Source organism: Thunnus thynnus, chromosome 13, assembly GCF_963924715.1.
Source record: "Thunnus thynnus chromosome 13, fThuThy2.1, whole genome shotgun sequence".
In the NCBI taxonomy this organism is placed as follows: Eukaryota; Metazoa; Chordata; class Actinopteri; order Scombriformes; family Scombridae; genus Thunnus; species Thunnus thynnus.
In genome coordinates this window covers 13,441,017-13,465,783 of record NC_089529.1, presented here as the reverse complement: position 1 = coordinate 13,465,783, position 24,767 = coordinate 13,441,017, and the positions used below count along the sequence as shown (strand labels likewise).

Genomic DNA, 24,767 nt, shown 5'->3' with positions numbered 1-24,767 from the left:
ATATGGAATTTGGATTTTTAAAAAAAAGCTCACATTCTTGTCCACTGAGTTATTTTTAAAATAAATTAAAATATTACTACCATAAAGTATGACCACTTGACCAGTTTTTCTACATAGAAAGTCTTGCATATCAGTCCAAAACATATTTTGGAATACAGACATACATGCAATGGAAAAACTAAGTGAAAAACTGAGAAAGACACAGAATCTTTTTTTTCTCTCCATCATTTTATTTAAATAGAAAGTGTGACGTACAACAAGTGTGACAATAATACACTAACAGAAAACAACAGGGCATCATAATGAAATAAAGATTAAAGGACATAAAGGACAAGACTTCACATTCAGTTTGTTCTTACAGTCAACATGGTGGCAGGACAAAGGGTCAAAGTAATAATAATAAATAAATAGAAAGAAAAACATATATAACAGAAAAGGTAGGCAATAAAATCGGATTTCTTAAAAAAAAAAAAAAATCTTGGATCATACTAACTGTATGTGCACATGTCTTACTATTTATAAGCTGGGCTTAAAATACTTTCTTTAATTCAATCATGAAAAGTTTCCAGAAGATGCAGAATCATGCTGCGTTGTGATGCTGTCCAGCGCGTGCGCCTGAGCGTTCAGCGTCACTCCATCACATGACGCAACGGTGAGAGCTCCGCCCCCGGCTCGAGGCTTTTGTAAAGGGTCACGTTGCGCTGCAGCAGTGAGACAGGAGACCGTCCCGCACCATCCGCACACTCTTCGCTTAGACTCCCATCAGCAGGTAAGAAGCAACGCTCATCTGATCAACATGAAGAGTTTCAGACAGTTTTCATTCGCTATTGATCACAATAATGATGATAATAATGATGATGATGTTGAGGGGGGTGATGATGTGGGATGAGATGCTGCTCCACACAGATACTAAAGATAACTCTAGTACCTGTGGCTCGTATTACGTCGTCTCATTTGACAGTAAACCATGTTAATTTTCTACCTTTAAAAAAAATATATCTTGTTTAAGTTGCGTATTTGAGTGAAGCGTCGAAATGACGCAACAGGAAGAGCGCAAAAAAGACATGACCTTCAAGGATGTAAGTGGTGGAGATGAGGCTGTTGAGGCGTCTGCTGTCAGTTTAAATAGACACATCTTGTTGTTTTATTTGTTTCTACGTGTGTAAATTGTGTTTAACTGTGATTAGCAGCGGTGGCAGTGATGAAGGAGAGGGTGAGGTGTTGCCCCGTCTGTGCGTATCTGTGCCAAAGCACGTACACCTCCTCTGATGATGTGATGGGAGGCGGGCTCACAGTATAACAGGAGTGTGTAATGAGTCAAAATGCATTTATGTAGCTTCACGTGTCATTCTACTATCAGACTCCATGTTGAAAGCCTAACACTTACTGTACATTACATACATTTTGATTTATCGCTTTTCACCTCAAAGCTAAAGTGATTTGTTCATTAACTGATGAGCAGATTGACAGAAAATCAATCAGCAAGAATTCTGATTTATTGTTTTAGTCATTTTTAAGACAAAAAAGACACAATTCCACCTTTGCGCTGCTCCAGAGTATAATACAGATGTTTGATATGTAAAAGTAACATATATGAATGTAGGCTGCATGTAAGTCTCATAAGCATATCACTAGAACTTGCATAACATATTTGCAGTTCGGTGGTGTTTAAGAGGAAGATGTCGCCACGTGTAATCTACACATTTTCACTCTCTCTGAACTGCAACGCTTGCAGTCTCGACGTCTGCCGCAGGCTGCTGTGTCAGAGAGCTGCATGGGAAACAGTGCTCCCGCTAGCACAGCTGGATCAAGGCCTGAAGATAGAAACAGCCCAAACACAGAGACGTGCTCCAGTGCCAAGGCCAGCAGCCCGTCTGGTAACAAAAAACGCAGCAAAGCGAGCAGGCTTTTATACTTTTGACTAGTGCTGCCCCCACAGGAGCCATTTCATTTCCTTAAAGCTCATGCAGCTTGCGATGTAGAGAGAATAATAATAATTTAAAAAAAAGGTGGGTAAAACCTCCAGGTGGTGATAGAGAGACAGGCAAGGAAACAACAAGAAATAGATCCTGTTTTCTTTTTCCCCATTCACATGCTTATTACTATAATATTATCAATAAAAATGTAAATCAGCGTGAGTTTAGTCACCCCCTCCCTCCCTACAGCCTTTTCAATACTAGGCGGCACAGTATGCAAGCTTCAACCATCTTGTAGTTTAATGCTTGCAGCTATGCTTCAAAATAAGACCAGCTGCAGCATGATTGCTATAGATGTAGATGTCTCTACTAGATTTGAGTTTGATGTTGATGATATTTGTGATCTCTGCTCACATCCTGGGTTGGTAAGTGAGACTCTGCAGTATCGGTTTGCACAGAGAACGATTGATTGACTGTTGTAGCGTGAAGAACACGGCGTGATTTCCTGTCTGATCATTGTGTTCTTTCCAAGGTTAAAGTTTCAAATAGATAGTAGCACCAGATGAATGATGGCAGAGTTGAAAATGGGCTTCAGACAAGCAGTATTTGTCTTAACTAATATCTAATTAAACCTCCTTTTAATTGTTGCACCATATCATTAAAGTTGAGTGGTAGAAATGTAGATTTTAATGTGAATTAGGCCTACTTGTCTTCTTCCCTTTAGTACATGTCTGTAAGTCTGGTCCATGGGCTGCATTCCACTGATGATTAATGACAGGATATTGTTTAACATACAGTGGTCACACAGCAGTGTCTTTTCAAGTTTTAAGTGGCTTTGCATGACGCCACAGGAGGGAGTTGGCCGTTGCATCTTGATGTCGCAGTGCAGAAGTGGTGTTTGTCACATAGAGGACGACCTCTGAGCAACAGGCTGGAGTGAAACACATAGACACATGATGGAGAGGCAGTTAAGACAACTAGATATTAATCTCAGCTGACTCTCTGCGATGTCTCTTACAAAATGATCAAGTATCATCCTGTTAACAATAACTAATTCCAAAACTGCTTTTTTACTGACATCCCCTTCCCCACCCCACCCCAAACAAAATCTGAGTTATCATGAAGTGCATTTCAATGCCTGCACTCTGTACGACAGTGTCCGGAAGATTAACCTTATAACCAGCAGTAGTGTGTGATAATAGCATCTGAGGGCTGCTTGTTCAGATTATGTCAGTGTGACATTTTGGCAGTAGGATGCATTTTTACTGATATGCAAGATCATCCTTCAAACCAGCATTTTAGCATTCGCCCTGCTGAAGTGCCCTTGAGCAAGCGGAAACACAAATTAAATTAATTAATAAGCTACTAGAAATTCATGTTTAAAGGTTTTAAAGTTTTTGTGTTGTATATGGTATTATCCTAATACTATACTCAGGTTAATGACAGATCCAGGATCTGACAGCTGTAGCAGATCAATGCAAGTGATAAAACCTGTTTATTACGCCTAAAAACACATTAGTCTGCCTGCTTCTACAATAATTATAATATGTATAGATGTTTCTTTAAAAATGTGAAACCATGATGTAGCCAAAGCTTTGACTTAGTTTATTTCATTAGTTAGTTCATTCATTAGTTATCTTTATCTTTCAACTTTATCTGCCAACCAAGTGTGCACTGAATCACAAAAATATGATTAGTAAAATGGTAGTTTAAGAATACAAAATAAAATAACTTGACTCCAGTCAGTGGTAAGCACTTCTGAAGCCTTTCATCTCATTATCAGTGTAGTAGCAGTCGCCAAATGCCAAATGCATGCCACCGTTCGATCTCCCTGAAGCTCAATAAGTCTAATGTTAGTGTATTCCATCAGTCAATACATTTTAACATTATATTATATAACCAATGTATCTTTACAGTTACTGATCTTCCGTTTTGTTGGCAAAATCAGCCAGATGGTTTCCCATCAGGCCTTTCAAAGCTGTCACCAGCTTGCAGTGGCTAATTGTGATTACGTTGAGCTTAATTTTCAGGGCACCAGGATTTCAAATGTCTCAAAAAGTCATTTTCATGGGTTTCCTGTGTAGCAATGATCACACTTCTCCTTGTTGACTACTTGAGGAAGTTAAATCTAGTGTAAGCCCATCTTGTAATCTTGTAAACCCACGTGGGCTGGGCTCCATTTGGTGCATGACAGTTTGACCAATCAATCAATCAATCACTCAATGGAGAATGTGAACCAGACTTTACCATTTAAGGGAAAAACCATCAGACTCTCCACTTGACTGGTTCTTCTGTGTCGTTCCCACTTAAGAAAACAGCCATGAAAGATTTCCTTATTTATAGCCCATCACATCTGTGGTGATAGGCCCCGCAGCCCAAACTGGAGCTTCATGCTGTTTTGTCCTTTAATTCCCATTGAGGGAGAGTGTTTCCTGGAGACACATGAGCAGCAGGCACTAAAATAGGAAACACTACTGTCAGTGTCTCCTGGGTTGGTGAATAACTGTTGAAACCGGAAAATCTGACATACAACAAGTCTTCTGCGTTACTTGTTCCATGAATCACATTGGCAGTATCTAAGTTGTCGCCACATTTACGTCCACACATTAGTGAAATGCAGTAGGGTTGTGAGCTATATTCCAAACAATGTTCACACCTGACAGTCAGTGTGACCTGACAGGATTGGATGTGGCAGGCCGCGCTGAAAAAGACAAAGACGGTTTAACAACAGCCTTCTCTAAATACACTCTTGTCTGGAGAACATCTCATTCTGCTTTGTGTGCCATCAAGGATTTGGAGAATAAATTCCATACAACAACTGAAATGTGTTAATGGCTGCTGTTATATAATCTCATTTAACTATTTATCCACTGGATTGATCTTCTCACCAAACAACAGAATGTGTAGAACAAGTAAAGTATTTCCTAAATATGTGTACGTGTTAAACGGTGTGTTGCCACCAAACCTACTCTAGGCTGATCATATATCTGAGGCACGTCACATACACACTGAAGGGCGTTGTCTGGCAAAGTCCTCTTTTTATGCCTTCAGGTGATATAAAAGATATGTGATCTGAAATATATCCAGACGTCACGGCGTCAGCTCCACATTCAACTGAAAAAAGTCACATTTGGTAACTTTCCATCGTGTTTAAGTTGACGATTCGATTTTGTATCGCCCCACAAATTATGTTGCAATGTTTTCTCAGCAGAAAGCCAACCACACAGGAGCCAGACTCAATGAAAATGTATTGTTGAGGCACGCAGGTGCTTCACAAAAGATAGCAGGTATTTGCTGAGTGTGAGTTTTGTCCAGCTAACAGTGGAGCAGGGCACACTGAAGTCACACATATCGTGCCTTTGCCCTTGGCTTGGCCTTCAGCAAGTGTAAATACTCCTTCGTATACACTGGAGAGGTCTGCATACAGTTTCCCTCGGGGCAAGTATTGTACCCTGCAGGTCTGGCCTCTTTAATTTGACCTGTAAGTAGAAACTATCAGCAGTGAGTCTTTGCTTGACATTTGTGTTGTGGTAACTGCACACAGTTTTCACTGAGAGGCCTCTTTGTGTGTGTGTGTGTGTGTGTGTGTGTGTGTGTGTGTGCGCTCTAAAGGTTGTTATCTCATAGCTTTAAGCTGAGGATTAACACAGAGGATACAGGGTATGTTGGGCAGTGTCCTAGCAGAACAAAACAGCCTCAGTTGGGAATTCACGGGTCTTATGAGTTTATTGTTGAGCTATGCGTTAATTATAATCATTTTTTTGTTACATCATGACACATTTAGTGTGCTTTATATTATACAACCCGGTGTCCTGACACTAAGATTCATCTCTGTGCTAATACAATACTATTTAGCCTCAGATGCTCTTTCACTGCAGCATACACCTCCATATATAGCTGACTGGAGCACACCTGTGTATTTGTCATTGAAGGAGTAACTTCCACCTATCAAACAGATTCATCTATACGTGATCCTGTATAGTGGCACATGGCTGTGCCCATGCTGTTGAACAAAGCCATCCCAGTGACGTCGTATTTCAGGGAGTGGCTTCTCAACCTATGCAGTCCACCAGAGAGAGAAGTCACAGCTTGTTCCCTGGCACGCTATGCGTATGTGGGAGTGCTGCAGGTTTTTTTTTGTGTGTGTGTGTGTGTGTGTGTGTGTGTGTGAGTGAAACGGGAAATTCACAAACCTCATGTATGCTCATTTAGTATGCATCCAGTAGGCGTCATTTGTAGTCAGAAAGCAGCAGCGTGCCTCAGTGAGCACAGCAGTGGGTAGTCTAGAAAGGTGATAGCTAGATGAAAACAAGGAGCCAAGTCAAGTATTAAGGCAGAGAAATAAAAGGCAGGCGGACGTGCGTTGCACAGAGAGGGATATAATGACAGTGGAAAACAAGAGCGGGGAGACTGTTGCTGAGGAGAGGGAAACGAGCCGTGCTGCATCCAGTCCTGCAGCAGAGTGTATAGGAGCGCCGTTACATAATCGCTCCCTCTCTGGCTTCTGTGGATTGGATGGGTTGGGGTTACGCAACTGCTTATTTACGGCAGAGTGAAGAAGGAAATAGGGAACAAAATAATCTGGTTTGAAGTGTGTGCGTGCATGTTAGCACGTCGTGATAGCTGCTGCCACCAAACGGTTCCTGGGTGACTCAAACCAGACAACATTATAAAAGACACATTTCCCTTTTGAGTAGACAGTCATATTCTGCCTCAGATGGTATGAATGTCAATGAGGAAGCTTTCTTTGGATTCCACATGACAGTCACACAATGTGCTATTTTACTGGACAAATACAGCTATTTCTATCTGGCTCTTCTTCCAGGAGTCATATCTTCTGCCCACAGTCTTTCCTTTATTATATCTCACACACACAAACACTGAGCACAAGGATTGTGTGCCATCTTGTAGGAGTTATGTCATTTCACCCTTCCTACCCCCACTGAGAAGAGCTTAAAGCTGTAGAGCGGCAGCCATGTTGAAGACAATAGAGGGACAAAAGAAAAAGAGGCCAGTGCTAGGCAGGCGTCCAGGTTCGCACTGTGAAATAATGTGACCTCTCCATCTCTCTCTGTCTCTCTTTTTCTCTCTCTCTCTGTCTTTCTTTCAGCCACCATGACTCACCAGTATCCCGCACTCACTCCTGAGCTGAAGAAGGAGCTGCAGGAAATCGCTCAGAGGATAGTAGCTCCAGGAAAGGGCATCCTCGCAGCTGATGAGTCCACCGGTATGCACATGTTTGTGTGAATGCAAAATCATAAATAAATATCAAGAGATGATGATCCTATTTAAGTAAAGCTGTCCCTCTGCTGGAAAGTTTGCTCCTTACACTGTAGAGGTCCTACATCATTATTATAGAAATGATCTTTAGGGCCAGTCTGCAGGACCAAGGTTCAAGGCCGCATATCTGTGAACATCTGGCCTGCTGTTACCAGTCAGCTATCCCTGGTAGCTTCAGGGGTACTGAACACACCCTAATTTATGTATGATGTCATCTGTATTTTGATCAACCATTGTGATCACTTTGTTCTAAACCTTCTTTATAAAATTCATAGAGCCAGATGTGAATACTGAAGGAATTTACTTTCACACTCAACAGAATTATACTCTTTAATGTCCAATCAAGACATATTTATTTATAGATAATAGGTACAGGTATTAATATCAGTTTTTACACCCAAAATAATCCTGGATGTTTTTAAAAGGATCCGTTTGAGCTGATTTTCAACTGCATTTTTTGTTCTCACGCATTAAACAGATGTTTTGTTCTGCTCTAATGAGTCTTTCTTAATCTGAGTCTGTCGGTATGAATAATTGTGTTTGTGTTTGTCGTCTACAGGGAGCATGGCCAAACGCTTGAACCCCATCGGGGTTGAGAACACAGAGGAGAACAGGCGTCGCTACCGCCAGCTGCTCTTCACAGCCGACCAGCGCATCGACAGCTGTATCGGCGGGGTCATCTTCTTCCATGAAACCCTCTACCAGAACACAGACGATGGCACTAACTTCGCTAAGCTCATCAAAGACCGCGGCATCGTTGTTGGCATCAAGGTACACAGTACTCAATGTAGCAGTTAATCACTTCAGTCATTTGTAAATCTCTTTAATCTCTTTTTGGAGTAAAAAGTAGGTTTCATCTGGCCTCACAGTCACTTCAAAATGCTCATATTCTCCTCCTACAATTCAACCGTTCCCCTACATCTCTTTAACCATCTCCTAATTTCATCTATTGATTGTTGTTATTATGCCTCGGGTTGTCCGTCCGTCCTATTCTCATGAACGTAATATCTCAGGAATTGAGGGAATTTCTTCAAATTTGGAACAAACGTCCACTTAGACTGAAGGATGAACTGATTAGAATTTGTTGGATGATGATCAAAGTCACATGTTTTTGCCCATAACTCAAGAATTCATACGCTAATTATGACAAAGTTTCACACAATAGGATAAAATGATAAAATGATGACATTTTATATCCAAAAGGTCAAAGTTCAACTTCACTGTGGCCGTTATTCAACACCATAACTCAGGAACAGAAGGGGAGATTACGACCATATTCACATTTGGTTGGACATTGAATTGGTGACACTAATCTTGGTGCCAATCTTGAAACTGTGGTGATGTGGTGAACCAGGACAGGGGGCCTCCTGTTCCTCTGATAGTCCACCACAAGCTCATGGGTTTTGCTGATATTGAGCTTCAGGTGATTATTGTTGCACCATGTGACAAAGCTCTCTATCAGTCCTTTGTACTCCTCTGTAAAAATAGTCTCTGAGTGAAGACAGCTTGTTTCTCACTGGAAATTAGTCATTGGAATCATACATGTCAGTATAGTGATAACTTTTTCACCAAAAAAAAAACTCAATACCTTTTATGAAATTCCTCCAAAGTCTGGACAGACATGGAGGTAAACTGCAACTTGACTGGTTGGCCAAGGCGACGCTCAACTTCTCACTTATAAAGCACAAGTCTGTCTCAAGTCTGTGAGTCTCAAAAGCTGCAGTGAAGCTTATTTTGTAGCTGTTTGCTTTGGTGATAAATTCCTCCACAGTCACAGTGTTGATATTATACTACAGCCAAGTATTTCAGTTCAGCAGACAAAGTCACAGTCATCATTTGTTTGGCAGGGAAGACTAGAAATGTTCCTGCACTGTGTATGAAAACATAAACTCGTTGTCAACAGTTTTAGACACACACAGACTCACTTATAATAGCAGATCAGGTTGTGAGGACAAACTGTGTTCAAGAAAGCTGTTTTCAGTTGTAAGTGAGTGGAAAATTGGTGTACTTAAGAATTTGAAGGACATTTAAGTGTAATTTAAAACTATTTCTGTCTTCGCAGGTGGACAAAGGTGTTGTGCCCCTCGCTGGAACAAATGGAGAGACCACCACTCAGGGTAGGAGGCATTAGGAACACACACAACCCACATAACCTCACAAACATCACAAAACCCTTACTGTATTTCTAACGGATGGTTCTCTGTGTGTGTGTGTGTGTGTTGGAATGCAGGTCTGGACGGGCTGTCTGAGCGTTGCGCGCAGTACAAGAAGGACGGTGCAGACTTTGCCAAGTGGCGCTGTGTGCTGAAGATCAGCGAGACCACGCCGTCTGAGCTGGCCATCTTTGAGAACGCTAATGTACTTGCACGATATGCTAGCATCTGCCAGCAGGTTGGTGTGAGATTACAGAGCGTGTCATTAAGTCATAAATGAATTTAAATGCCTGATCATACTCACAGCTCACTGCTAAAACTCAATGTAGTTCAACAGAGTTTCAGCACTGAAACAAACTCATGGAGTTTATCTGTATGTAAGAGTTTACCTTAAATTTACACTTTATAATGTCTCCTAGAATGGTATTGTTCCTATTGTGGAGCCTGAGATCCTTCCTGATGGAGAACATGACCTGAAGCGTTGCCAGTACGTCACTGAGAAGGTAATTTACTGAGGAATACATATATGACACACTATCTTATGATGCTTATATTTTACAACATGTCAGTAACGACGCTCTGACATACATCTGTCTTCTAGGTCCTAGCTGCAGTGTACAAGGCTCTGTCAGACCACCATGTTTACCTGGAAGGGACACTGCTGAAACCCAACATGGTCACACCCGGACACTCCTGCCCCACCAAGTACAGCAGCGAGGAAATCGCCATGGCTACTGTCACCGCTCTGCGTCGCACTGTGCCTCCTGCAGTCACAGGTCAGATACAGCTGTATGAAATGTGCAGAAAATATAAGAAACAGAGTAGCTCGTCCAATATACTTCAAAATTCCAAGTTTGAGCAGGTAGATAACGTGTTTTTATGTGCTTGTTTCTGTGTTTTCTCAGGAGTGACATTTTTGTCAGGCGGCCAGTCCGAAGAGGAGGCCAGTGTGAACCTTAATTCCATTAACAACTGTCCGCTCGCCAAGCCCTGGGCCCTGACTTTCTCCTATGGCCGCGCCCTGCAGGCCTCTGCCCTGAACGCATGGAAAGGAGAGCTGAACAACGAGAAGGCCGCCACCGAGGAGTTCATCAAACGTGCCGAGGTCAGACAAAACTCTGTGCAGACACCAGACACTGTCACACTGAAACTTCCTCCATGCTGTGTTGTTAATCTTTTTTTTTTTTTTGTCTTTTCTGTCTTCTTCAGGCAAATGGTCAGGCTTCACTCGGCAAGTACGAGTCTTCCGGTACCGCAGGCTCTGCAGGAAAATCCCTCTACGTGGCAAATCACGCCTACTAAACATCAAACGACCACATTCAGCTGTGGCCTAGTTATAGTCTTATATCTGCTCTGCTATTCCCCCTCATTCCTCCATCAATCACAGGCCTGCGCTGTCTACTGTACTTTAGAGTTGTCAGAGTTATTAAAATGAAATTATTAGAAATGTGTATTTAAAGACAATGTGAAACTACTATACTAAAGGGAACAGGCTTGTTTTTTTCTATCCGATCAAACAATCAGACACTGAGACAATTTATGATTGAATTGGAAGTATTTAATATCATGTCTAGCTGTCTGTCTAAACTCTAGAGGCTGCAAAATGTTAACAGTAAATCAACAATCAGTCAGTGTTTAATTCACGCCTCTTCTTAACTGCACCTGTCTCCACACTAGATCCTTTCTCTTCCACATGATAACTCTTGAGACACTCCAGATCAGCATGTGTGTTTTGGTGTTTTGCGGTGTCGGCTCACGCTTTAAACGCTATACTAACATCCTCCCTGAAAGTGGGACCAAACGATTATCAGTGGCGTCAGTACATCCGTTAAGGGGACAAGATGACAGTGTGAAAGTGTATTGCATTGATCTTTTGAGCGACTGTCCAAAGGTGTTGAGTGCTCAATATTGTACTTTCAGACAGCTGTAACTCCAGCAGAGGTCAGTAGACACAGTGTATTAGACCACTGCACACCAGGATTCATCCTAATGATTCATCCTATCTTTCTGTTCTCACGCTTCTAATTGCCACTAATCAGAGAAACATCTTGTGTGTCTATTCTCAGTATAACATTATCTTTAAATTACACAGTCAATGTATTCAGTTGTGTGAAGGTGTCGATATTATGTGATGCTTGTGTGTCATTCCCTTCCTCTGGTTCCCCCTGGCCTGCCCCACAGGAAGAGGAGATGGTTTCTATTGACGTACTTATTGAGTGGACCAATCCGTGGGGTTATCGGCAGGGGAATCAGTCACTGCTGTGTTGGAATACTGTGATGTTTGTGATGTTAATATTGTTCTTGAAGCACTTGGTGTGTCAAATAGTGGAGAAAAATAAACTAAAATAAAAATTAAAAAAAAAAAGATCTCTTTGTGTGACATTATTACTCCTGTACTCACGGTGTCCATCCCAATATTTTAGTCTTTGGATGCATTTGTACACTGCATTCATGACACTTGAATAGTCACGCAATACCCTCCTTGTACCTCATTATATAATGTTGTAAGCCAAGCTCTTGTGATTTTTATACATCATTTACTGTTTTTGCACCTCATATATGTTTTCCTAAGCTGTGTTCAACCAGCCAATGTACTTCCAGGTAGCTAAGTATCACCTTTACAACCAGTACTGCTATGGATACAATGATAAGTGGACAGGTAACCACAGTTCGAAAGAGCCATTATTTGCCTACTCTTAAAACTACTGTAAAAAGTCCCTGTTTGATCTGCAATCAAAATGTAGATTAAAAAGTTAACCAACCATCCAAACTAAGAGGATTGGAACCTGCTGTAATCACTCCAAACTCATTGAAATGCCTCACATGCAGCCACACAGGACGGCTAAATCTTGCAGTGCTGGCTGAAAAGTTAGAGGAACGGGCTTGTGTGACCAAGAAAGTTGCCAGTTTGATACAGAGACTAAGGAAAACATAGCTTGTTCCTCCCTCATTTGCACTTCTGAGGTACCCTTGAGCAAGACCTTTTACTCTCAACTGCTCCAGTGAAGCTGCTGGTGGACTGTGGTTGTACTGGGTTTCACTTCCAAGTGTGAATGTGGATCTGCTATCATCATTGCATAGGGTGTTCCTGCTACTTAATATGTGTAAATGGGAACACCTATAAAATATATTGCAGAACAAAGAAACACCACCACAATGCCTCAAAATATAAAGAACTCAAGTGTAGTCTTGAACACTGAATATTGTAAGTAAGCTGTAACAGGAGTATTGGTTTGTATATCAATGTACTAATAAGCAAGTGTTTCTTTTCTAGTCACTCAAGATGATTACTACACATAACCATATATAAAATTTAATTTACAGAGAAGGTTCTGTGTACTCACTTAAGAACTGGTGCTTTACCGCTGGCAATTAAGGTAGGCAGATATAAAGGTATCCCTGAAGAGTTTATATGTTTTTTTGTGATCTTGGTGTTGTCGAGGATGAATTTCATTTTGTATTCCACTGCCCTTTGTACAGTGACTTGAGGAAATATTTGTTTGAGAAGATCCACTTGAATAATCCTGATTTGTTTTGGTTGTCTGAAGCTGATATGTGGAGTTGTTGTTTTTTAATGTGGAGATTTTTGTTTTGGTGAGATTTATAGGAGATGCCTGGCAGCTAAGACAGAGAAAACTGTATCCATCATAACAGGACATTTCTGTCATGTAAACTGAAATTTTCTTTTTGAATTTTTGAAACTGTACATTATGATTTGTCCTGTCCCCATATGCTCCGGGCACCAGAAAGGTGAAGGACACTTAAATAATCAATCAATCAAAATAACGTTACTGATTGAGACTTACACTGGAAGTATCAGTGATTAGGATTTTGTGGAGACACCGCAAGGGGCGCTACTTGTTCAAATGTTTCGCATTGCGTTGTGTGCGTTTAATATATTTATGCTGTGGGCCGACGGTGACGGTACATCGCAGCGTTTCAAATCTCGGGTGTAGGGAGGACAAACAAGTGAAACTATTCTACAGTGTCTGCTTCTATATCATTAAGTCTTAACTGTGTACGGGATTCATGCCTAATTGTTGCTGTTTTTACAGTGCAGCGATCCCGCACTATTGGACCACGTGACATTTGATTGTACGGCTCGTATTAACAAACGCACCTTTTCACTTCATTGACAGAAATGGCTACCACGGAAGTGGGTGAGTAGATTCACAGCTTATAAAACATGTTTCTTTTTAAGTTTATTTAAGTTAGCATTACAGTTAATGACGGTTTGATAGAGGATATTTAACATGATCAGCAGTTGCTTAGCGACCACAGCGCGAGGCGGCTGTTTTCCTGCATGTTATGACCCTTTGAAGCTAATATTAGCTAGCAGCAGTGCTGCAGCATCACTGCAAGCATACCTGCTTCCTCTGTTTCACCATTATTCCACCATTAATTACAACTTCATACAGTGTCAGAGAGATTTAAAGAGGCTTTTTAGCACGATACATCACAGCAAGTATGATACAAAAATTGGACTTTATACACCAGCATTATTTGCCACTACCAAGTACCAAAATGTAAAGGAGGATTTGTTCTTCCATAAATGATCCATAAAGACCCTCCAGGTAGAGAAAAATAGCATATTTCCAGTTATATTGAATTCTTTCTACTTTTAAAACTGAACCACTTATTGTAGCAACCTACTGTGTTGGAAACATTATACATATTTTAAGCTACATGATGTTTAGCCTGAGTGCAACATTAAAAACTCCATGTTTTTATAGATGCAAATTGATGTCCTGTATATCCTTTTGTTCACATTTCTCCAAATTCCAGTCTGACATATTTTGGACCTCTACTAGAATTTTAAAATCAAGTTTAAACAATGTTGGACTGCACAGCATGAGTTTGTAGTGACCCTGCTGCTGTCTTGCAAAGGACTGCCTCCTTACATCCAACTTTGCTTTCCATGGCGTGATTAAAAATCCAGCACCTTGTTCAGTCTTTCATGGAATAAACAGATGTAATCTGGATTGCTTTAATCACAGGTGTCCAGTGAGGTGTCATAGCTGAAAAATGATCTGAGAGACTGTTGTGGATAAAAATTGACATTGTTACATGCTTAACCAATGACATTTTTTGCCTTCTTTTCCTTTTCTTCTCTCTTTCTTTCTTTCTTTCTCACAGAGCGTAGACGTGGCCAGCTTGCTGCTCTGTCCATAGCAGCGGTGGTCATCATCGTGGGAGTTCCTCTGTGGTGGCGAACAACTGAAACGTACCGCGCCTGGTTGCCTGTCAGTCAGATACAAGAGTTGGCTAAGCTGCAGGTTTGTTTGCGCTTCCATGTGGTCCTTTTCCCTGTGAAATACACTTGTACCTTTTTAAAAATGTCCTGCTCATTCTTTCTGTCTTTTTTTTTTTTCTATTTAACAGCTACAGTTGAGTGCTGATGTGGAGGTTGTGTTTGCACGTGGAACCGTGACGCCAGAACAGCAGAAAAAGGTCCCACTGACGCAGACACAGGATGAGGAGCACATAGTAGATGGTGATTTGTTAATGCTGTCTGTGACCTTTTAAAATGACAAGAGGTGAAGGCTGCAGAGTAATTCTTGTCTCAAATACTTTTGTTTCCAGAGGACACAGCGTTGAGGTACAGGTATGAGACACGGTATCGCACGGCTACAATCATGGAGGAGGACGCCCTGAACCAGCCCACTGCTGCAGGTGAGATGCTGTCCGCCTGTCAAATTCAAATGCAAACATGTTTCTTTTAGTGAGTCCACAAGTAGTAATTTCTGTCTTTTTCTCTCCTGCTTTAGAGGCAGATCTCTCTCTGCACACACTCAGTGAGAGTCCGTGTGGTTCTTTGGTTGTGTATGTGATCCCAGACTCATCTTCACTGCTGCCTGAGGTTAAAACTCTTTTTTTTTTCTATATTTAGTTTCAAAGAGTGCAGTTTTGCTATTGTTACCTCATTCCTATTCTTTATTTCCTTTGTTTTTCATTTTGTAGGTGTTGTATGTTTATTTGTCTCACTCTGGATAAGTAGAATATCATAAAATTTACCCAATACTGAACTCTATCTTCATGACTCACAGGATGTCGACGTGTATATCGGTCAGCGACGGACAGCTTTGCTGCGTATTGGTGCCCAGATGAGAGTGGGCAAGACGCTAGAGCAATTGTTGGCTCACCTGGAGCCTCGGATCAAGCAGGTGCTGCAGGTGATGTCTTTTAGCCACACCGACATCACCGCTGCCCTCAGCGACAGAGTCCGTCTCAGCCCCGGCAACAAAGAGAGCATAGCTGACAGTATGAGAGCCTTTAAATCCAGCCCAGGTTGGTTCCTGTTTCAGCACAGCCATAAAGATCTCCAACTTAATTTCTATTCCAGTCAGTTTCCTTCAGTTCTCTCCTTATTCTTTTCTTCTCCTCAGGTTATGAGATAACATTCAGTCTGCTGAACCCAGACCCAAAGTCACACCGGCTGCACTGGGACATAGAGGGTGCTGTGCAGACCTACATCCAACCTTTGCTTACAAAACTGTCTCCTGTGGCCAACTTTAGCATGGACTCTCAGGTACTGTGTGCATGTGTGTGAATGTGAATGATGCACATCGCAATGAAAAGATGCTCAGCTACTGGATGTCAACGTACATATTCTCCTTACAGACTTTGCACTATGCTGTGCTCGGTGTCAACCCTCGCTTTGACAGCAGCCGCAACGCCTACACACTCAACGCTGACAGCCTTGCACATGTCATCAACCCCGTGGAAGCTAGACTGGGTAAAAGAAAATGAATGAATGTTTTTCATTCATGGTATTGTTTGTTCTAGGGTATATATACATATATATGTACATATATACATATAAAACAGTTTTTTTTTTGTATCTGATTTCCAGGCTCTAATGCTGCATCTTCCAACCCGGTGCTGAATTTTCTGCTGTACGTCCCAGATGCCCACCGTTCACCCCTTTACATCCATGACCACAAGAAACAAGAAGTGGCTTCAAATGCGTTTCACTCTCCACGTTGGGGTGGAATCATGGTGAGATAATCTCAGGGCAACAATGACAGTATACTAAATACTGATAATAGTTATAGCTTATTTTAAGTGAATATGTTTAATATATTATTATTAATGTGTCAGTTATGCTGTAATTTTGCGCTCTAATTTGTTGAGTTGGGTACTGATTTTTAAAAAAAATGTTTTTTATAGGTCTATAACGTTGATGGCTTCTATGGACCACAGGCTGTGTTCCCTGTTGACATCAACATTAATATGGCCAAAGTCATGGGAGTCTTCCTTGCACAGCTACGGTAAGTGTGCCTATACAGTTATACTACAGCTTTTCCTGTAGATACAGAAATGTTAACTTTCCTGTTTCACATCCTGTCAGACTGCTGCTGGGGGTACAGTCATCTACCCCTCCCCCTGGCTTCCTGGTGGCACAGTGCGGCAGTACAGGATTGGCTGATTGGGAGCTAGACCGCCTCATGTGGAGTCGGAGTGTGGAAAACGTCGCAACAGCAACCACCACCATCACCTCTCTGGCACAGCTGCTGGACCAGATAGGCAACATCGTTATCAATGACAATATTGCCCAACAGGTAAGATGCATACACAGCTGTATTAATCTGAAGGTCTCTGTGTTGCCTGTTTGTGTGTGTATATATGAGTGGAAGTGTGTGTGAAAAGCAGTCAGTACTTAATAAAATCATGTGCTGGAGTGCTCCACTTTATGCTCCACAATCTGAGCTTGCGATGTGGGACAATCTTGAGATCATACTGTCTAAGACATTAAAAGTACAACTGCCTTTACCTTCAAAGGGGTTTTGTGTCACTGCAAATACAGTTTCTTAGGAAATATTGCAATAAAACATTAAATCCGAACACAGACTCAGATTTTACATCCAAAAATCAAGTGTGAATGTACATATCTGGCCACGTTTGGCTCCATTCTAGTGTATCTGATCCATGAAGTAGTTTGACAATCATATGAAAAAAAAAAAGGGAATCATGTACACAAAACAGTGCCTTTAAACTGATATTTGAATACTCAAATACAATAAGTTTTATTGATACTACTCTGTTTTTGTCACTTCATCAGTTGTGTCTAACTTGTGGTTGTTGTTATCACTCAGGTGTCCAGTGCCGTCACGTCACTGCAGCTGGCTGTGGCTGAGTTGGAGGCCGGGAACCTCGGTTTTGCTCTGCAGTACAGTAAGGAGGCCATCTTGGCGTCAGAGAGAGCCTTCTTTGACCCTTCGCTCCTCCACCTCCTCTACTTTCCCGATGACCAGAAGTTTGCCATCTACATACCCCTCTTCCTGCCCATGTGTGTCCCTATTCTGCTGTCACTGCTCAAAATAGTGTCTGAGGCTAGACAGAAACGCAGAGAAAAGCAGGCCAAGAAGGACTGAGAAACACAAGATGTGACGAATATGAGGTCAGAACACAAATTATGTTATGAACAAACTGTTATGTCAGTGGCCTTGACATTTAGGTACAAACGTAGGCATGAAGAAAGGTTCGTTTGCAGCATTGAGCCGAGGGTTTCACAAATCGGTCGGGTATCATGTTTATTGTTTCATGTGAGGAATTGTGTTTATTGCAAGATTTTAAGGAATGACTGCTGTGACTGTCTAACACTGTACAGTTTAAAGCTTTGATTGTTATAAATATGTTTTATATTTGAATTCCACTTTCTAAGTTATTGACAAATAAAGAAACAAACTCATAGCTCGTGTTCTAGCTGGTTTTTTGGGGGGTTTTTTTGACAGTCCTCTTACTATAAAATAAGAACACCAGATTTTATATAAATATCAGAAATTTGGGAAAATAATATCAACAAAAAGTCCACTTACTAGCTTTTTATAGAGCATTAAGCAATTCAGTGAGTAGTTTGTCATGCTAGACAAACTAAAGCACTGATTGACTGTTTTTTTTTTGTTTTTTTTTATTCAGTCAGGATGCATTTGTGTTGCTTACGACATGTCACAGTTCTCATCTGGGTAACTGAGTGATCCTGAATGTGGTACGAGCAATCTGATCCCAGTGCGTCATCAATGTCGCACTAACAAAACAATCTCACCCATGGTCCAACTGTTCTGGAGCTCTCTATCATATCATAGGATCCTCATCAACAGGAGGAGTTTCCCCAGTTTTAAAATTGTTTTGTCATTATGAGCAAAAATGCATTTAAAGGTTTATCTGAAGCTTATATTAGGCTTCAGCAGTCTGAGTTAGTCATATCAAGTAGATATCTGCAACCTTTACAGTCCTTTTAACGTCACAGTCCCTCTTTGTGTTTCCCTTTTGAGCTGCGGTGGAAGAATAGTAACAAAAAGAGGGACTTTGGCACTAAAAAGACTAATGTTGAAAAATATCTACTTTCAATATAAATTGTATTTGAGATGCAAAATATATTATTATTATTACTGTACATTTGTTACATATGCAATTTCTGATGATCATATTTTACTTTAATTATTACTTTTTTGTCTTGTTTTTTGTTTGTTTTATTTTTGCCTTAATTACTTTATTTTATTTTTATTTATCTTTGTCTCTCATAATTTGTTTTGTCTGTGTTCCATTATTGTCCTCCTGTTCAATATGTAAGTCTTTCTGTTTTTGTTGTTATATGTCTCTTCTTGTCTCACCTTGTCATGCCTTGTATGTCCTGCCAATCACATATTCTGCACTTCCAATATTAAAAAAAAGAGAAAGATATCTACTTGATTTGACTAAGTTGGACGGCTTAAGCTTCATATTAGCTTCAAATAAACTGTTAATTTTTTGCACAGAAGGAGGCTTGTGGATTTTGTCCCCCATCTCTTGCAGTGTAAGTGCATTATAAAGGGATCCTCTAATGGTCAGTATGAACAGGAGGAATTATTACAGCAAGAAAAACATTTAAATGTTCATCTGTGCTCCTCACTGTTATTTAAAGACAATGTGAGCTCATCCTTTACAGCTCCAGTACAGCAGGTGGCGCTGTGTGCAGCTTTAAAACTACATCCATGTTTCAACCCGCTCATCGTCACTGAAGAAGAGCGTGAAGCTACTTGAAAGGTTTGAGCAGCTTGTAAGTTTTAGCTGTTGTTAACGCGATTGTTTCTGACATCCTCGCTGAAGGATTTCAACTCCCATTTAGACGCCACTGTAACTAGACATTTAACGTGTCGCTCTATACGACAACGGAAGCGTTATTGTACTGTTTGTTCTTCAGGAGACCTGTTAGCTCGCTTGCTAACTTCCTTGAACTGTTAAGCTAAGCTAAGCTAAGCTAAGCGAGCTTTGTGTGTGTTAGCCAACATGTCTGGTGGTGGTGTCGTCCGAGGACCAGCGGGGAGCAACGATTGTCGGATATATGTGGGGAATCTCCCTCCTGATATTCGCTCCAAAGACGTCGAAGATCTCTTTTACAAGTACGGAGCCATTCGTGATATCGATCTGAAGAACCGGAGAGGAGGACCGCCGTTTGCCTTCGTGCAGTTCGAGGACCCGAGGTGAGCTGCCGCGCTCCTCCACCACGCCTCGGCGTTATCTCCATACAATCCCCCAAACCTGTTTTCAAATTATATACACATTTATATCACTCATATATACGGGTACGTCTCTCAGGTGTGAGTTTATAATGTATAACCTGCAGTAAAGTCTGCCTTCATGAAGGTTACAATGACCGTGATTTAACTTCATGGCCATTTTATTTGGACGGTGTCGTTTTTGGCGCTGTTTGATTGTATTGTGTTGCCTCACACTTAGAGGTGTGTCTAATATTTAGTCTACTCTCACTGAGTGTTGTTTATCGAGGTGTATCCATAAGAAATTGGCACCCAGCAAACATGTGCTGGTATACCTGCTAGATCTCAACCCAGTTGTAGTTAAAACACAACTGGAAAATGATATTAAAGTACCTTTGTACGTTTATTTATGTGAGACTGTACATTTTCAGCTCCACTAGCTGTATTTTAATGGGAAATAAACATTGTAAAATGTATTTCTTTGTTCTTTATTCTGATGCTGAACACTGGTGACTTTCCTCATACAAAGACTGTTAAAACAGTTATTTACTACACACTTGTTATTGAACAAAGACCCTAAATAGGAGTAGTCTTACTCAAAATTAGTACTATTAGTGAAATTAGTATTGTAGTGTATTGCTGATTCTGTTCAATTAGCCATAGAGAAACTACAACTCTGCTTTCATGTGTTGCAACTTTCTCACACTAAATTGATACTTTACACAAATAAAACAAAATTCAGGGCTTTCTTCAGATCCAGTAACATAAACAGCTGTAATCTGCATATTTTAACCATCAATGGTTCAAATATTGAAAAAGTTGCAGAATACAAGTCTCTTGGCATCTGGCTCAACAACAAGTTTACATTTAGGCTAAATACCACATTAGGAGTCTTATTGGGAAATTATGACAAAAAAATCACTTTCTACAGGATTAAAAGAGGCTTTTCTTTGTTTTGTAGGAAGAGGATTGTTGAATCAACTTTCCTATCAGTTCTGGATTATGGGGATGTAGCTGCCTCCAAACTTAGACCCTAAGATTATGTTACCACTCAGCCCTGAGGTTTATTATTGTTATCTTAAATAAAGCTTGAAAGAAAATGCTATTAAATAAGTCAACATATCAATGAAATAATTGTTTCCACAAAAAACAGTGGAAAATAGGGCTTCCCAGATCGGTCAGTGTTTAACACAATGAAGAAAGGAGGTCAGAAGAGGGAGATAATTTAGTACGCTCAACATGTGCACAAATAACAGGCAAGCTTTAAAGTGCAAGCTTGAAATGCCACTCAGTCCACAGCGGCTGTCAGTCCAAGCCTTGTTGTGCTCTTTGTTCCATTAAGTGCCTGTGAATAATACTGAGCACATTAAATTCTCACGACTTTCATGTACTCAAGCTAAACACTTAAAGGTGTTTTCCGCTCCAGATTTCCATCCGCAGGACATACACTAATTGAGCAAGATGCATTTTTTTGATCCCTAGTTTCATCATGATAGGCCAGAAGTTGTAAGATAACATGTTGCAGCCAAAACAAAATCAGCTTAACTGATATGCGGCTTCCTTGACTAGTAAAGCTGGAAAGATGATTAATAACTGTTGTATTTCACAGGGATGCTGAGGATGCTGTTTATGGGCGCGATGGTTATGACTACGATGGCTACCGCCTGCGTGTTGAGTTCCCCCGAAGTGGAAGAGGAGGAGGTGGTGGTGGAGGAGGTGGAGCACAGGGAGGACCCCCGAGGGGGAGGTATGGTCCCCCATCCCGACGCTCGGAGCACAGGGTTGTCGTGTCAGGTGGGTCTCTGGTCCTTATGGCTGCAGGTTCTGCTCAATCTCTTTATTTCAAGCATATAGTTGAATTAATAAGTCTTACGCCACCCTTTTCCTGTCAGGTCTTCCCCCCAGTGGAAGCTGGCAGGACCTGAAGGATCACATGCGAGAGGCAGGCGACGTGTGTTACGCCGATGTGAATCGTGACGGCACTGGAGTGGTGGAGTTTGTACGCAAAGAAGACATGACCTACGCTGTCCGCAAACTTGATAACACCAAGTTTCGCTCTCATGAGGTATGTAAAGGATTACAATAGTAAGACAATAAAGCACAATAAGTCATCTATGAGCACGCTAAATACGGTTTTGACTAATTATATGTCACCAAAAACATCTATTATGGTGTTGGTAACTTCTGTCTACCTGAGTCTCATTTAGAAGCCTCCACATAGGGAATGTATTTTTAGTTTCGTGTGTGTGTTTGTGTGTTTAGGGAGAGACGGCCTACATTCGTGTGAAGATGGACGGTCCCCGCAGCCCCAGCTACGGTCGCTCCCGCAGTCGCAGCCGAAGCAAGAGCAGGTCGCGCAGCTACTCCCCTCGCCGCAGCAGAGGTTCCCCGCGCTACTCTCCCCGGCGTTCCCGCTCCCGCTCTCGCACCTAGACTCGCCTCGACCCTTAACCGAAGCAGTGGTGTACCTCGGAGCCGCAGAGGAAATCTTCACGTCACATAACAAACCCTGTATACTCACCACTGAGCGTCTCACGTGTTACCTGTTTACACTGTCTTTTTGTGTTGTCTCCTTTCCTCCACTTTTTGTTGCAGTTTTCATTTTTGCGCACCAGATGTGTCTGGTCTGTGGCCTCGTTTCACTCTTGGTTTGCCGTTCTTCTCCCTCTCTCCCCTTTTTTCTCATCATCATTTTTCTGCTAACCATCTCTCCCTCTTTTCTATACCTTTCTTCTGCTGTTTGTCCTTATTGTATGCTTTCATTTGGAAAGATTCTACTTCTTTAAAGCATATACTACTGTACTTTGACCTTCTTGTGTGTCTCTCTATAGAGTTCAAAGGAACAGGATAGGATGGGAACAGAGGAAACAGTTCATATTAAGATAAACAGGAGGAGGAGGAGTCAAATATGGCACCCAATGGTATGATGGCTGTGCAGTGTTTTATATACACTTGACAATGGAGTGCCATTGTTGAATGTTTTCAGTAGTAATAAGTTTGTATACTACTTTGTCTTTGGAGACCCAAAGCTTGTGCTTTTGCTTATCTCTCAGTATCCAAAGTAAATCTTAGGTTTTTTTTTTTTTTTTTGGTTTTTTTTTTGGAATTTAATGTAGATGGTGTCCCTTGTTTTTCTCAAAGTGAACTCCCTCGTAGATGCATTTAATGACAGATTTCTTTTTTAATTTTGAAGGTGTGATTCTAACTTGCCTCCTTCTCTTTGGTTCTGCTGGTATTCTGAAGGTTTGGACTGGGCTCATTGTCTCACCATTCCGGAGCCGGATCAGGATTCAGGATCAGATCAGGATTAGGATTTAGGCGTCAGGATGGATACATGGAGCAGGAGCACGGGAGCATTTTACCCGGGGGGGGATCCCGAACCCGGCCCTGTCCACATAACCCCATCAAACCGGAAACTAAACTAAAGCTAAATTGGCGTTCAAATAATCCAAATTATTTTTTCCATTTTGTGTGGGACCTCAGAGACACGATTACTGACGGCATCGCGATTACTTTTTTGCTTTTTAAATTATAAAAAAAAAGAAGAGCAGAGCTCGGATCAAAACCAGGAGGAGGGCTGGGAGGTGCAGGATGGATCCACACGCGTAAGGAGAGTGGTAAATAGTGGGCAACCTGTAACAGTGGAGGAGGGAGGGAGGGAGGGTGGGAATGTTACCTTAATGTGGTTTGTATCATTTTCTTAGGTCAGTCTTTTCCTGAGGAGATCATTTCTGATTTTCTTAAGTATAATCTTCAATATCGTAAAGCTTTATTCTCTTTTAATAAAAGTTTAACATAGGTTAAATGTTTTGGTTTTTCTTTGTGGTCATTTTTCTTTCTCTGTATTCATTAAAAAAAAAAAAAGGTTTGGCACAAAAACATGGAACACATGCACACATATGCAACACATTCAGTTATATTTAAAATATTTTGACTCATCAGTACAAGGCACCTACTTATTATAGCTTGTCTGGCCTCCTTCAAATTGTGCCTCAGCCTTTCCAAGTGCCTGTTACAATGAAATGAACTGTGTATACAGCTGAAGATTAATAATACACATGTATTTGAAGATCAGTAACACAACGGGTTTCACACATGGTGGCACATCAGATAACATGATGCTTAATGTCCCACATATGACTGGGATGGATGGATCAGTGAGAATCTTTATCAGTATTTATGGTGGCATTAGTCTAGAGCTGCAATGATTAATCGATAAGTTTCCAACTCTTAAATAATTCGCCAACTATTCTGATAAATGCTTTGAGTCATTTTTTAAGAAGAAAATTTCCAGTTTCTCTGATTCCAGCTTTTCAAATGTGAATATTTTCTGGTTTCTTTAGTCCTCCATGATAAACTAAATATCTTTGGGTTGTAGACTGTTGGTCGAGACAAAACTGTGGGAAAAACTGGGAAACTTAACATTTTTTGCACCAAACAACTATTTGATTTATCAAGGAAATCAACAGATTAATTGATAATGAAAATTGTTAGTTGCAACTCTATTAATCAAATGACATACAATGGTGTAAGAAGTCAAATCATTCAGTAAAAATAGCAATAAAACTGTAAATACAGTCCTTTAACAGTAAATTACAACAATATGCCATTTTATTAGATCATTATTTGTTTTATATGTGAAATCTGAATCTGCAAAGTAACTAGTAAGTGTAGCTATGATGTATGAGAGGAAGAAGTACAATATATGCCTCTGAAAAGTGGTGAAATATGAGCATAAACTGCACAAATGGAAACAAGAACAATACTTGAGTAAATATTTGTTACTTTCCACCAGTGCACATTTATAACTTTTATATACAGTACAATTTACGAGGGTTTTTGACAGCAACACACTGTTTGCTGGATTGAACCACAGTAAGAACTGATGATGCACTGAGGTAAAGCTTGATATTTTTGTTTTAATGGCCTCTTGGGCTTTT

The 24,767-nt window shown here is 40.9% G+C and overlaps 3 protein-coding genes across 6 annotated transcripts; all 3 read left to right on the top strand.

The window, feature by feature from the left end:
- Positions 1-624: 624 nt before the first annotated feature.
- On the top strand, positions 625-11,716 carry aldocb (aldolase C, fructose-bisphosphate, b). The gene is made up of 9 exons (XM_067608115.1): positions 625-769; positions 7,027-7,143; positions 7,756-7,967; positions 9,259-9,313; positions 9,427-9,587; positions 9,769-9,852; positions 9,951-10,125; positions 10,255-10,454; positions 10,559-11,716. Exons 2-9 carry the CDS (start codon positions 7,032-7,034, stop codon positions 10,649-10,651), a joined length of 1,092 nt encoding a protein of 363 aa, XP_067464216.1. The 5' UTR covers positions 625-769; positions 7,027-7,031; the 3' UTR covers positions 10,652-11,716.
- A 1,601-nt stretch (positions 11,717-13,317) lies between these two features.
- pigs (phosphatidylinositol glycan anchor biosynthesis, class S) lies at positions 13,318-18,043 on the top strand. The gene is made up of 12 exons (XM_067608110.1): positions 13,318-13,509; positions 14,486-14,625; positions 14,732-14,843; positions 14,933-15,022; positions 15,118-15,209; positions 15,397-15,637; positions 15,736-15,878; positions 15,971-16,085; positions 16,203-16,348; positions 16,520-16,620; positions 16,701-16,911; positions 17,446-18,043. Exons 1-12 carry the CDS (start codon positions 13,491-13,493, stop codon positions 17,722-17,724), a joined length of 1,689 nt encoding a protein of 562 aa, XP_067464211.1. The 5' UTR covers positions 13,318-13,490; the 3' UTR covers positions 17,725-18,043.
- A 1,292-nt stretch (positions 18,044-19,335) lies between these two features.
- On the top strand, positions 19,336-23,636 carry srsf1b (serine and arginine rich splicing factor 1b). Of its 4 annotated transcripts, XR_010931145.1 has the most exons (6): positions 19,336-19,812; positions 21,437-21,621; positions 21,720-21,892; positions 22,090-22,338; positions 22,659-22,748; positions 23,071-23,636. XR_010931145.1 is itself a non-coding variant. In XM_067608111.1 (4 exons), the coding sequence occupies exons 1-4, from the start codon at positions 19,619-19,621 to the stop codon at positions 22,258-22,260; spliced, it is 723 nt and encodes a 240-aa protein (XP_067464212.1). In that variant the 5' UTR covers positions 19,336-19,618; the 3' UTR covers positions 22,261-23,636. The 4 variants fall into 4 exon arrangements, 1 of the variants encoding a protein (XP_067464212.1); XR_010931144.1 differs by having other exon boundaries at positions 22,659-23,636; XR_010931143.1 differs by having other exon boundaries at positions 22,090-22,748.
- Positions 23,637-24,767: the final 1,131 nt, after the last annotated feature.